The sequence below is a fragment of the Elgaria multicarinata genome, chromosome 2 (assembly GCF_023053635.1).
Source record: "Elgaria multicarinata webbii isolate HBS135686 ecotype San Diego chromosome 2, rElgMul1.1.pri, whole genome shotgun sequence".
Classification (NCBI taxonomy): domain Eukaryota; kingdom Metazoa; phylum Chordata; class Lepidosauria; order Squamata; family Anguidae; genus Elgaria; species Elgaria multicarinata.
The window spans coordinates 43,510,591-43,525,511 of NC_086172.1; the positions used below are offsets into that span (position 1 = coordinate 43,510,591).

The following is a 14,921-nucleotide window of genomic DNA, read 5'->3' on the forward strand; positions in this document are numbered from 1 at the left end:
TCTAAGCAGAAAATTGAAATAGTGGTTTCCATATGAGCAGATGTCTAAGGTGGGTTGTGCAAATTCCCAGTGTTTGACCAGCTGGCACACAAAGAGTAACAATAAACAGTTTCTGTTTAGTCAGAAGGGAGGAAGCCTAAGCCAACGGAGTAAACAAGCCAAAAATCTCTGGGCTACTCATATGATTCCATTACAGAATCTCAGTCTCAACAAATTTTTAAGTGGGTCACAACAAGGTGACCCACTTTTTGTACAGAAAAATGGTTGCAGAACTACCAGCACATTGTAAGTTCCATAGATGCAACTTCCCTAGAAAAAGCTAATTTTCAACATTCTTCTGGATGCAGTGATTGGATTCAGTCATTGAGCCCACAAGACAGCATCAGTCTGAATTATGGCTATTTGAATTGTCCTATGCTTTTTCTTTAACTCATTTCCCATGCAATGGGCCTGTTAGAGACAGTGGCTTGGATCCAAAAGTGCTGTTGTACAAGTGGAATGCAATTTTGTGTGATTCTCTCTTCCTGCTGCAGCCCCTTATGCCACATGCCATTCTGTTCCAGGTGGTTCCCCCAACCCATCATTTGGGGTAGAGGAGGGCTGCAGAGGGGAGGAAGAGGGAGGAAAGCTCCATTCCATGAGCACAGCACTGTTTCTTGCATGGAACAGAGGTTAGGATTCAGGTCAATGATGTCAGAAGTACCTGTGTCACAGCAAGATAGGTCCAATATTCACAGCACTCATAGTAGATAAGAGAACCCAACAACTAATAATAAGTCTAAACAGGGAACTATGTGGAGAAAATTCCAATCAATAAGCTTATGAGGGGCTTAATGGACAGTATTCAATGCTCCCACTTTGGTAGTGGGAATGACTGCTAGCACAATGGGAAGTTAGCATTGGCTAGTGCAACTGGAAACTAGCCAAAACTACCGCTTCCAGAATGGGAAATGTCAATAGAGCTCGTGGACAGGTTGTTCCTGCTAATGCAATGTATTTAGAGTTGGTGGGTTGCCAACACAGGATACTGTCCAATAGATTGACCAGATCACAGGATACTGTCCAATAGATTGACCAGATCATTGCATAGTCTTGAGTTAAAAAAAAATGTAAAGATATTCTTGGCTCTCTTGCTTTTTTCTTTCTGTGTATACATGTGGTCATAATTAGGAGTTTCTGGACAGGTCATACCAACTAAAGTGAGGTCCGTGGCCTGGGGAAATCGGCTTTCTTCATCAAGCAGAGAAAGTAGCCCCATTGGTTTCTGGAGGAACGTATCTAGAAGTGGCCTGTTGTCTTCATAGTCAACCAGAGCAGCATCAATTCCTTCATTCTGATATTCCATCTAAACCATTATGAAAGCCAACAAGATTTAAAGATCACCATGAGGATATTCTATCCCAGCAAGCAATCTATTCTTCCTCAATACGAAACATGGGGCTGTACTAAGACAAGATGGCACCCCACTCCTTGTATGGAAGAACCAAATTAGACAGCAGTTGAGTCTTATTTCAACACTGGTGACAGAACATCCTCCTCCACTACACATGAGGGCAGAACACTAGCTTAGGAGTGCAAGGCACATGGCACTCACAGCTCTGTCCTCCAATATCCTTCTGCCAATGTCCTCCAATTTGCTGACTGAAGTGGTTGCCTCACTTAGCCTAATGGGAGGGCCTGCCCAGATAATATACTTGCAAATGTGACAATGGAATGGCAAACCATTGCAAAACATATTTCCTCAGATGTTTAATTGAAGGGAATGTCACCCTTCCAAAGACATCTTCACTTGTTTTTTCTCCTTGATGTTCATATTTTTGTAACTTGGCAGAAGATTCATGTAAGAGAGTTGCCAGCAATGGCATACTGTTTTCACAAACACATGGCTAAAATAACTTACAAGGATGTCAAACCTGAATTGTTTGGTCCAATGTCAGTAAAAGTTTATTTATTTATTTATTTAGTGTATATCTATACCACCCAATAGCCAAAGCTCTCTGGGCGGTTCACAAAAGTTAAAACCGTTAGACACGAATCAAAGTATAAAACAAACAACAGTATAAAAGTACAATAAAAATACTATATAAAAGCACAACCAGGGTAAAAACGAGCAGCTATAGAAAGTTTTATACAGATTTAAAATACCGTTGTAAAACAGCAAGGTTAAAAGACTAAGATGATGAACTGTTAAAATACTGGGAGACTAAAAGAAGGTCTTCACCTGCCTTTGAAAAGAGTATAACGTAGGTGCCAGCCAGGCGAACCTCTCAAGGAAGCTCATTCCACAGCTGGGGTGCCACAGCAGAGAAGGCCCTCTTCCTGGTAGCCACCTGCCTCACTTCCTTTGGCAGGAGCTCACAGAGAAGGCCCCCTGAAGATTATCTTAGGGTCCAGGCAGACACATATGGGAGGAGGCGTTCCTTCAGATAACCCACGCCGTTTAGGGCATTGAATGTTAATACCAGCACTTTGGTATTAACATTCAGTTACTACATTGCTTTCCCTGTAAGTTTCATGTGGAGAAGGGTATGTGTTTTTTGTTCCCCTGAATGGACTCCCATGAGGAAAAACATTTATTTTCAAAGATGTGGCAACTAACCACATATAGAGGAGGGGAAGAATCAAGAAGAAAGATTCTTCCAGGAAAATCACCTTCTCTGATTCACTTGTCTCACAAGCCCCAAATCTAGCCTACAGACATTGCTACATAGGCAACCAACTCCAATAAAGGAAAGCTTACCTGTTCAAGTGCAAAGATGTGCTGATTGAAATAAAACTGGATCTGCTCATTTGCAATGTTTATGCACAGCTGTTCAAATGAGTTCCTTGTGAAGTTCTCAAAGCCAAAAATATCCAATATCCCAACATTCATTCCACTTTCAGCATTGCTAGGTGGAAAAACATACAAAACCCACAACTGAGCCATCATGGGAAAACAAGGTAATATTGTTGTTCAGAATAAATTCTAAAAACAGGACTTGGAGGTTCTCTAGATTAGAAAAAACCCCACTCCCTTACCAGGTCTTGGATCTTTTCACATTCACAACTGGGTCCTTCAGACAGCAACCACATTATTTTGAATTGAATGCCATTGAAAAGAATAGGCTGCAATGAAACAGCACCATCTAGCAATGGAATAAATAAATCCCATCATGTAAAGATTCTGGATTATCTCTGTTATAAAAACACAGGATTACTGGGGGAAACCACGGGAGATGTCCTAGCTGTTGATAACGTCATGAAATCGACCCACCATGTTAAATATTTGTAATCGACCCACCATGTTAAATATTTGTACACTGTAGCCTTATCATAGAGAGCTTCTTTAAACGAGTTATTTATAGCATGGTGTTTGGCCACTCAGGGACATTTGCAGATCCATTACATGATATTGTTAACTGCCAGGACATCTCCTGCACTACCCCTTGCAAATTGCAGATTTGAAAAAAACACAGATAATGTAGTAATATCTAGAAAAAGTGGGATCTCTCTGTCATAGATGGTGCTGTCCCATCAAAACAAATTGGGGCCTTTCCAAGAAGGGAACAAATTAGGTGGTCACATGTGAAGCAGCATGTCGAGATGGTGGGATTACTGCAAGAAGGAAAGCAATGGTAAGGTGAGGGATTTTTCCTGTGTGTAGAGAAGCACTAAAAGAGCTTCAGTCACTTTTTGGCTTAAAATAGACTAACTTTAAAAAACATCATTTTGTGATAAATATACACCCAAATGTCTTTTCAAGGAGTTGATGAGATTTTAACCCCAGTGATCCCATTGACCTACTTGGTTAAATCCCAGTCAACTCTCTGAAAACACGGAGTTAATGTCCTGGAAACAAAAATGCAGTATCACAGCATGATGGCTATACAGAGGCATTATCTAAAATAAACAGTGTAAGTTCCTCCCATAAAATAAAAAGAAATATATAGTCACGGATGATGCCACCAGCACCCATGCTGTTTATTGATGTGTTAACTTGCCATATATTTTTATCAGGCTGCAACAGGGTATTAATGCGATTTACGATCCAGCTGAAAAGTCGGCCATAAAGTGCCTTTGACATGGCATCACGCACATCTGTCGCTTTGTCCACGGTGTTTGTCCGGATAATTGTCTCGCCTCGTGTTACTACGCAATGTGAGGTAAGCGCTTCCTGAAGTTCGTCTGAGCCAATACTCAGCAGGGAAGCAGCTGAAAGAGTACACAGGTACGTCATGAAACTGAGGCTGTTGACATTGGCGGCCATCTTGTTTGAAACTGGATTTTCTTATGCATATTCTATAGGTACTTTTGAAGCACAATTAGATCTTTATCAAATATTTACCATTATCTAAGGCTTCAGCATTGGGCACTTCACTTTTATCTGTTTGGTGTTGCGAGGAAATGGCGGCAAATTCAATGTTCCCTGTATTTAAGATCCCAGCCAGAATTCGATATACTGAGTGCACTTCCTGCAAACAAGAGGAAGGACAACCTTTAAGGCCAGAACTCTGAAGCCCCAACACCCTCCAAAGAAAGATGACCTGACTGTTCAGTTCTGTGGGAACTGCACATAAACTCCAGCTCAGAAGCATTGATAGAGTGTCCATGTGTCACTCTTTTACAGAGGACAGTCCTCTATTTGAAGAACTGTCATAGGACTGCCTTCTATTTTGAAGGGCTGTCCAGCCCAGATCTGGTGTAAAGATAAAGAACCATCAGAAGAAAGAGCTGGGCTTTTGAGTTGCACATCAACAACAGCAGACTGAGCCAGCAGACTGAGCCAGGCACACAGGTCACCTGATCACAGCCTTCCACACGAGGGTGAGACTTCTCTTTCTCTTTCTACTTAAATTATAGTAATTATTTCTAAATTTGCATGTACACATATGAAAGCATAGACAAAATTTACGCAAAACAGTGTCCTCTTTCCCCCTCTTTTTTTAGTGAGGTCTTTCCTCCTTTTTGCTGATTCATAAGTGGGTACCCTACATCTGGCAGTACAGACCCTATGGGATGCATCCAGCTTATAACAGGACCACTATGTACGCTCAAGGCCTTATTGCCCAGGGGTATTACAAGAGCTGGGAGTATAGACACAAAGGCGGCTGCACAAAACACTAATACCCCCATTGTTCTGCAAGATCCAGACCCTTTGCATTATTACTACTTTCATAAGCTAGAGCAGAGGTGTTTATTTATTTTATTTACAATATTTATATACTGCTCCCCATTGAAAATTTTGGAGCGGTATACAAGATAAAATAAAAACAGAATAAAACACTTTAAAATAGATTTTAAAAGATGCAAAATGTACAGTAAACCGTGGCTAGTCATTAAGGAAAGGCTTCCTGGAATAATGACGTTTTCAGGAGGCACCAAAAGGAATTCAAATTTAATGTTGAACCTTTTTCACCTCAAAAGGTGTTGAACCTTTTTCACCTCAAGAACCAAATTCCATTTTGGAGAAGCCCTCCATTTTGGCTGGGACTGAAAGCAAAAGGGGTAGAGCCAAAAATACCCCCAAAATAATAATAATAATAATAATCTACCAAATAACTAAGCCTCAGGAGAGGCGTTTCAACGTTTTAGAATGGTGGGGAAACTGCAAAATGCAGAAACCACCAAAATATCAGGGTCAGGGGAAATGGAATGGGACCATGTAAGAAAACATGGAAGCCAGCACAGGACCCCAGGCAGGCCAGATTTGGCCCCCAGGCGTGAAGTTCTGCAACCTGACCTACAGAGACTCGTGGCAAAACCAGGTGGGCCATAGTCAAACCAGGCTCATCACAGGAACAGCTTGGGGCAATTTGAGAGACCAGGGGCAGGGCCACAACAGATTCTGGTGGTTCAGGGGCACGGCCAAGACAGAGCCTGGTGGGGTCTGAGTGATGACTGGCAGAATCTTGAGTTTATCCATTTCTCAGAACTGGCTTGAAGAGTATTCTTCACAGACTTAACTCCCCCGCCCCATTAATAATACAGTGGCTTGCTGGCCTCAGAGCTAACTACATGATTCTGCGCCCAATTTGACCTCAGGCTTTTACCTTCCTTCTCTACTCCTTCTCTAGCACCCTCACTGCTTCCTCATGCAGCAATGGCAAAGGTACTTGATCAGCCACCTTAGTTTTATTCTCGCCTTGATATGACAAACTCCCTTCCTAATAAAGCGGAGAACAACAAAAAGTGATTTAAAATGTGAATATGGGTTTGACTGAAAGGAATTGGGCTTCAGGCTGGCACCATTCACGTTTGCTTACAAGCCGAATATTGAAGAAATATAGCTAACTCTTCCACAAGCACAAGCCGGAATTAAATTTGCCACTCACAAACAAGAAACTAGTTATCTTTCTGGCAGCTGATTGAAAATGCCACACTTACCTCATCAGTAAACCCTATGATCCTAAAGCAGTGTTGAATTGCTTCAAACTGTGTGCCGTAGGATTCTTTACTAATAATATCATGCATCACCCTTCCAGTGTCATTATCGATATACCTAAATAGAATGGGATAACTGACATCAGAGAATCATTTCTGAAAAGAAAGGCGCTTGAGGCTGAAACCAAACCCAACTGAGCCAGACATCCTTCTTGATAATCTCATCTGCATAAGCTCATTGGATGTACTCAGTAGAGAAAACACTTTGCATACACTCAGAGACTCACTCACATTTATCATTACATCAATTCTTGGAGAGCTGATCCATGAAATGGAAAAAAAATGGTTTGGGGGCTGAGGCCTGATAGAGATAAAAATGACTAGAACTGGTTTGTTGATATGGATTAATGCAGCTGACTCCACTTTTGGACTCTGCTTTGGAGTGGTCATGGAGAGTGCCTGCACTTCCAGATTTACCATTGCACCACTAGTTGGGGATGGACAAAGCCTGCTCTGTCTCCACAGGTACACTCATTTACATCTCCTCAAGAAACAGTGGAAAGCCATCAATGATGTTTCTGAGAGATCCTTTTTCCTTAAAAAAAACAAAAAACATTTTAATCCCATATAAGTGAATGGCTACTATTTTCTCCAATGGGACAAGCAAAGCACTATATTTGGGACGAAATTGAAACCTCCTTCTCAGGTACTGACTGGCACAGCTCTCACTGGGGTTTCAAGATGTCCCCTTATATGCAAAGTCCACATTTTATACATCATCTCCTTGCCAAGACAGTGCATTGTATCCAATATTAGTTGTACTTAGGGTAGACCCATTGAATTCAATGGGAATTTAAGTTAAGACTAATATTGGATACAACCCCCACTGCCACCACACATTATGACCAGCAAATTGTGAATTGTCCAGATACTATTATTTTATTATTTTCAAAGAGGGATTGATAAATAATAAAATGAGACAAGATTTGGTCCAGTCTTAAAGTTAAAAGCGGGGCGGTGGAGTGGGTGGGTGGAACACAGTTACTTGAAAGATGACGAACTAGACTATCCAAAGGCAAATTCTGGACTAACATGGGAATTACCGAAATAATAATGTGTGTGTATTTAAAATGTAACCCATACTATATTTGCATAATGCTAACACATACTATTAAATCTGTAATCAACCTTTTTAAAAAAAAAAAAAAAAAAAAGATGAAATTCCAGACAGCAGGGAAAATTATATTAGATGTTCTAATGTTTATTTTCAATTCATGTAGTTAAACCATGTATAAGTAATAGAATGCCTTCTGGCCCCATCCACTTGTGTACTTGAGGGGATTGCAAAGGATCCTTAAGAGATGGGAAAGGATTAAGGAAGATTCTAAAGCGCACTGAAAGCAAGAGCCAATCAATAGCCAATTATGGCTGGCATTAAAAGACAAATTAGTAATAGTTACCTGGGAGGCTTTTTCTCAGGAAGCTTATATTCAAAAAGTTTCTTTTGATGATAAAGGCCAGCATAAATATAATAAAATATATGGAAGTTTTTCTCCCCTCTGTTAAAGAAAAAAGAAGTTACCATAAAGCATATAAACACAAGTTGTGACTCGGAACAAGATTTATGTATCATTCTACATCCAATAAGATGTGGTGAACAATAAAACGAAAAAAATACAGAATTAAAAACTTTAAAATCAAATTATTATAGTAAAACTGTGGCTTGTCAGCCGGGAAGGTCTTGTTTAGATAAAAATGTCTTCAGCAGGCAGCAAAAACAAAACAAAGCCAACGTATAGATATATTGTACACATATACGAAGAACTTCTATTATGGATGCAAAGGGGTCCAAATATTTTGAACAACCATCAGCCCCAGCCAGCACTTATCAAGGATAATGGGAACTGTAGTTCAAGACATCTGGAGGGCAGGCTGATTTCTTGTATGCCCAGTGTTGCAACAGTGCTGTACTGTAAGCCTGCTGGTATAATTCAATTTGCCTTAGTTAGGCTCAGAATTTGTGACTTGCTCAGAAGGCGCCATAGTTTGACTATGACTGAGATAGGATTTGAGCTCAGATCTCCTAGTTACGTGCCTAATACATTAGAACAGCTAACAAGGAATCCCTTAATATGGCTTTGTCCTCAATCCTTTTAAAAGTCTGGATAACTCCCAACACATTTGCTAGCATTCTTCCAGGCTAGAAAAAAAATGCTCTTGGAGAAAAGTGTACCATGAGAATAACATCACTGTCACAGGCCTTCAGGACTTGTGTCTTTCATGGCAGCTCATCAGCCTTGTATTATGCCTCATTGCAGGCCCAAAATCAGGGGGTCAATAGAACTCCTGGAGAGCCACCATGGCTGGCAGACTGCATTTGGCTGGTGTTGTGCAGGTGGTATTGTATGGGTCCATTCTGAATGTAGATCATCTTCCTTTGAGCTATTACAATTCAAATATTGCACATTTAAAGAATATTAGGTCAGTCTGAATGCTTTAACTAGTTGTGGAATCTGGATTTGTTGGGCAGAATCCAAAGTCACACAAACGGACTTCTCCTCATGCGACAGGACCTCCACCCTGCAGCTTAGCTGAGCCCCAGAGTTTGTTCCAGAGGATTCCCTAGACCTCATGGCCATGCTGGCTTGAAATGCCGGAAATTGTAGTCCAACATAGCTTGAGAGCACCAGGTTGGGGAAGGGTAGCATAGAACATCTGAGTTCTACAGGGGAAATACTAAAAAAAACACTGAACACCTGGACTAAAAGAGTGCTCCAGGTCTCAAGAATGACAACCCTGTGGGGATAGCATGCTGGGTTTGGGTTTACAGAATCCAAGCATCCAAATCCCTGGTCAGCATTGAAGTTCTGAAGGTGGCATTAAGGAAATCACTATCTTTCTCCTTGACCTGTACCTCACCCAAGTTAATGACCCTGTTCAGATGGCACGCTAAGCCATGGTGGCTAAACTATTTGAATTAAATATTATGGCTTAGCATGTCATGTGAACCATTCCTAAAGATGGTGGCTACTTAATGTTGGTTTAAACAGGCTCACTCACCATTTGCTGCAAAAGGGTTAGCTGCCTAACCATGGCTTAGCTTGTCATCAGAACTGGCCCATTGTTATGAACAAAGGTGGAGAAACTCGCTAGAGAAAAGGCTTGATGCAAATAAGGCGTTCCATCAGGTATTGTGGTCCCAAGCCGTGTAAGGCTTTATAGCTTGGCAAAAACAACAGCAATTGTGTGGCTCATATCCCATATACAATTGTTTTAATAGAAACTGCATTGAAAAGTGTTCTATTCTTCTCTCCTTCCTGTTGAGGTGAAATTGTTAAGAGCAGCTACCATAAAGAAACTCATAGCCAGCTGGGAGGAGTACATCAGGCCCCATCTTTCCAGGCCTTTAGAGGTAATATTTATTTTCAGTAGCCTTCTCCTGAAGTTTTTAGGGGGCTGCTTGATGAAAATTATTTCCGTTTGTTCTTGATTCTAATGCGTGCATTTGATTTTAGGCTTATTGTTTTGTTTTGACTAGTTGTGAAGCTCTTAATTGGATTTTAATTGTGCATTAATGGTTTATAAACTTTGCAAGTCATTTTGGGAGGGCTCTTTTGTCCATAAGCACTTTCCAATAAATAAAACAGCTAAAAACAAAGAAAGAAACAAACAGAAGTATTTTACACAAAACTGTCCAGTTTATACCTACACAGCTTGCTTGATAACTCTGGATTTTTCCAGCAGATATTCAGAGATTTTTGCTCCCATTACCGCTCCTGTTGGCGTAAACATCATTTCCAGGTATTTCCCAAAGCGACTGGAGTTGTCATTGATAGCAGTGCAGGCGTTCCCAAAGGCTTCAACTAGAGGGTTAACCTGGAGAATCTTCTCCCGCAAAGCACGATTGCTAGCCTTCACAGACAGAACAGGACACAAGGACTCTCCCAGTAAAACATGTCTGCTGCATAATTTGTTTATTTAAAACATTTCCAGCCTTCCTCCCAGGCAGGGAACAACAACAAATTAACGCAAACCATTTGAAACAAATACATCAGTACAAACTCTAAGAGCAGCAAGAGGAGGCCGACAATAACATCAGCAGCAACAAGAGCAATAAAACAATAAAAGCAGCATTAAAATATATTTTATTAAAAGCTCAGGGGGAAATAGAACATTTCTGTCCATGTCTACTCATAGGTAAGTCCTATTGAGTTCAGTGGGGCTTACTCCCAGGAAGTGCATATAGGATTGCAGCCTAAAATAGTATTTGCAGTACATCTAAAAGCTAATTAGAGAGTCTCGCCTGGTGCCCAAGTTGCAGTCTTTCTGGCACCAAGTGAAGGCCTTTACTTGTAGGCATTTTAGTTCTTTAGTCGTCGTTTTTAAATTTGAAGAGGATTCGGAAGCTTTTTCTTCCTTTTTTGGCTAACAGCAGCTTAGTGTTCCAATCTGGACAAAAAGCAATTAGTTTTACCTATGGTCAACTCAAATCAACATCCGAGCATGGTTTATCAAGTTAGCTTGTTTTAGTAAACCATAGTTAAGACTAACTGCAGTTAATCTGGGTTCAAACATAAGACTAAACTGTGGTTAACTGAAAATGGAAATTGAAGCTTCTAATCTCCTTGTGGCTGCACTAGAGAAGAGAGGAAGGGCAGTAGTACATGAGCACAAGGCTCGTACACATAGGTAGGGTGACCATATGAAAAGGAGGACAGGGCTCCTGTATCTTTAACAGTTGCATAGAAAAGGGAATTTCAGCAGGTGTCATTTGTATATATGGAGAACCTGCTGAAATTCCCTCTTCATCACCACAGTTAAAGCTGCAGGTGCCCTCTTTTAAATCTGGTTACTATAGAATAGCTCCTGCAGCTTTAACTGTTGTGATGAAGAGGGAATTTCAGCAGGTTCCCCATATTTACAAATGACACCTGCTGAAATTCCCTTTTCTATGCAACTGTTAAAGATACAGGAGCCCTGTCCTCCTTTTCATATGGTCACCCTACACATAGGTGTTATTAAGAGTAGGCCCACCTGTGCATGGGCCCCTGATTTCCTGAACTGTGCTCTGAATCTTTAGAGTTGCTCCAGTTTACATCATCTGCCTTAATACAAGTCTGCTTCTTCGCTTTGAGCACAGTAGACCTGCAGTTACTAGGAGACCTTAGAACTCCCTCCCTTAGCAGACCAATAGGGAGTGTAGCATGAATTCACCAGCCATTTAAACTAAAGGGGAGACTGCCACCTTTCCCATCACCATACTTCTTTTCTTCTTTTTCCTTTCCCTTCCCTGTCGTGGTCTTTCTTTCTCTTCCTCGGTTGCACAAAACAAAACATCTGCTTTTATGAAGAGCTGCTGGAGGATGGAAGAGGGAGGAGGGATTGTTGTATTGAGGGGAACAGAATGGGCAACTTACATCACTGTAAGTGCTCAGTGGTGAAAGAAAAGCATTCTGCATATGTTCAGAGGCACTCTATATTTAAGAACATAAGAAGAGCTGTGCTTCATCAGACCAAGGTCCATCTTGTCATAAGAACAGCCATGCTGGATCAGACAATATGGATATGAGTGCAAAAGTACCCTCCCACCCATGTTCCCCTGCTGCTAATATTGGTGCAATATAAAGAAACTTCAGTAATTCAGTGAGCTCCATCAGCTGAGCGTTTTAGTGCACACTCATTACTGGACACTCACAGATTTTCGTGGGTCCGTCTCATGACATCGTCTGCCTCCCGCATGCCTCCCACCCCCTCTGGCCTTCCTTGCACCACAAAAAAACACCCCAGTAAGTCTGACCTATTTTTAAAGACAGAAGTTGCCATTATCTCCTGCTGTGTGCAGGAGAAGCAGCGTGATCAAAATGGCCCACCGAATGGGCCACATGCAAGTTGTTTACTTCCTCTTTTGAAAGAGGAAGTAATGAGGGACAAACGCAAGGGTGGAGAAGTGACGGAAATCAAACACGATCCCCCCCCCCCCCCGTGTGATGACAATTTGCATGGATATATATGGGATGTGCATCGAATTCAGATCAAGTCTGAAACCCAAGAAGAATCGGGCAGTCTTTATGTCTCAAAAAAAATATTTGGTTTTGTTTCAGTAAATGCTGCAGGAGAGGGAGGGGGGAGTATGGTTCAATGACTGACAGGTCAGGTGCTAATCCTAGGGCACCTTTTTATCATGGCTCCCAGCACTGTGCTTTGGGAAATCAAATCACTTCTCCCCCAAATTGGAGAGCTCCCCTTCCACATAAACTGCTGCACCTATTCTGCTGAAACCTTGCTGGTTTCTTAATTAGGGACACCTCTGGGCCAACTGAAATTTCAGAACAATGGTCCACAAGGAAGGTAGATAGATAAATATGTCCTTTTTTGGAGACCCTCAAAATGTCAAGGCCTGTGGCTATTATTCTGCAATTTGAAAGATGTGATACCTTCTGATGGGGCAATGTATTATGAAATTTTCACCCAATTCCTCCAAGGAATAAAAAAAGGGTATTGGCAGCTGCCTTTGAAGTAAAATAAATTCAAAATAAAATAAATAAAATAAAAAGGCACATGGCACACCAAAAATGCACTTTTTTTCCTGACGCTTTCTGACATTCCTAAGGGGATTACTTCTGCAATTATTATTTAGTTCTGGGCAAGAGAAAAAAGTTCAGTGATTTTCTTTAATTTTCCATGACAATCAACAGGAAGCACAAAGCTTTGGTTTTTCCGAACCTTGACTCGGGTGTGGTACTGAACTAAAGTGGACAGTCTCCAAATTATTCAGAGCAGAAGCAGGATGTTTTCCAAATCGTGGGGGGTCAGTGTACACCTCTAATGTATGTATACACATATGTATGTATACACACACACACACATTAAAATTATGCACTGATCCACCAATTCAACTCAGACACACACACGCACGCACACACACATGCAAATTTGTTATGGGCCTGTGCCCTGGATCTTTCAAGAACTTAGCAATGCCCATGCTTCCACAGTCTCATCAGTTTAATGCTAAACCATGATTTAGCGTTACATGTGAGCGCAGCCAGAATTTTACAACGTTGTGCTATATGGCAGTCAATAGATACCTTTCCCAGGAAGGTCAGATGTTGCACAATGAGATGGGCACTTTCAGTCTTTCCAGCACCGCTTTCTCCGCTGATGATAATGCACTGACACATAAAACAGAAGTGAAGATGCATAGCTTACAACTCAGGAGTAAACTTTAATCTCCATTCAAATGAACTTCCATAGATCATTAAAACATCCAAGCATGTTAAGTCGGACTGCCTTTCTAGAGTCCAACAAATCATGCACAACTTGGGATAACAAAGAAAAGCTCCAAATTTACAAACTTAACTCTCTTTAGTGTACGCGTAAATATTGATCAAGCAAGAAGCTTTCATAGATTACAATTATCTTCATGGATAGATACAAAAATGTATGTGTTTGATCCACATCAGCGGGCAGAACTCAGCCCATGGGATGCTTCCAATGGAGGAAGAAGGGAGACATTTTTTTCTGGTTCCCCTCCCCCTACACCTCCTGTGCCCCCCACAAACTGCTCCAGATGGAGGGGTCCTAGCACTAACAATCAGAAGTAATTGTGAAGCTATTCCATCTTTTTCTCCTTAACGGATGGAAGATGCCATGGGAAAACATGAGAGGGTTACAAGTGGAATACGACAATGCCTGGACTCCCTGTAAAATTCCACGAATGAAGCAGAGCAATGATAGGATAAAAGCCTCATCTGGAAGCTTTTCCTGGGGTTTCTTTAAAATGTACATCTAAAATGTATATCTAAAAATACATTCACTCAGGATTACTGTACAACATGCAGCAAATGGAGAAATTTCCAAATTAATCTGGTTTGTTTTTTGTTGTTGTTTCATTACAACCAATGGTCAGCTTTGCATGTCACGCTTCATGTGAAAAAAGTAGCACAGGACTGCAATCTTCAGGATATAAAGGCTCCCATTCCTGCAGGACTATGTTCCATTTTAATTAAAATCGTTGCCATATAATTGGTTTTATGTCTTCATTACATTTATATTAGAAATATCCCAATTATGTGTTGCCATGAAAATGTGCAATCACAGAGTTCATGACTTATAGCCACAGATATTAGTACTTTGGGGCATTAACCTCAACGCCAACTGTGAAGACCTCACCTAAAAACAGACAGAAATTGTTGCCCTAGGTAGCATGTTGATCAACTACGACATGCCCTGGAAGTTGAAATCCTCAGCCAGAGTGGTGGCATATCTACAATACCAACTGTATCCTCGCACACGTCCTAGGAACATTAAACCTAGTCCTAGGAGTTGTGTATCCATAATCCACAAAACCTATGTGCTGCAAATAAATCATCTTCAAGGCCTGTCTAGTTTACCCATTTTGGTAATCAACAGTCACACTGGATCATTTAAGAACTTATTTTGATTGATTTGACCTTTATTCTGAACACTTATTTCTGAATAGACGTTTTTTTACATGTGAAAGCTTGTAGCTTTTTAATAAGTAGCTGTTCTCATAAGACATTTTGGTCAAAACCATGGAGAAC

The 14,921-nt window shown here is 41.0% G+C and overlaps 1 protein-coding gene across 1 annotated transcript in view; it reads right to left on the reverse strand.

The window, feature by feature from the left end:
- Nucleotides 1–14,921, reverse strand: part of MYO3B (myosin IIIB) — a 264,396-nt gene that overhangs the window by 155,930 nt on the left and 93,545 nt on the right. The window contains exons 12-19 of the mRNA XM_063116401.1: nt 13,446–13,529; nt 10,070–10,272; nt 7,821–7,919; nt 6,364–6,478; nt 4,325–4,451; nt 3,981–4,191; nt 2,741–2,888; nt 1,192–1,345 (exon numbers count right to left, since the gene is read on the reverse strand). Coding sequence (XP_062972471.1) covers nt 1,192–1,345; nt 2,741–2,888; nt 3,981–4,191; nt 4,325–4,451; nt 6,364–6,478; nt 7,821–7,919; nt 10,070–10,272; nt 13,446–13,529 — 1,141 coding nt within the window. The remainder of the gene's footprint in view (nt 1–1,191; nt 1,346–2,740; nt 2,889–3,980; nt 4,192–4,324; nt 4,452–6,363; nt 6,479–7,820; nt 7,920–10,069; nt 10,273–13,445; nt 13,530–14,921) is intronic.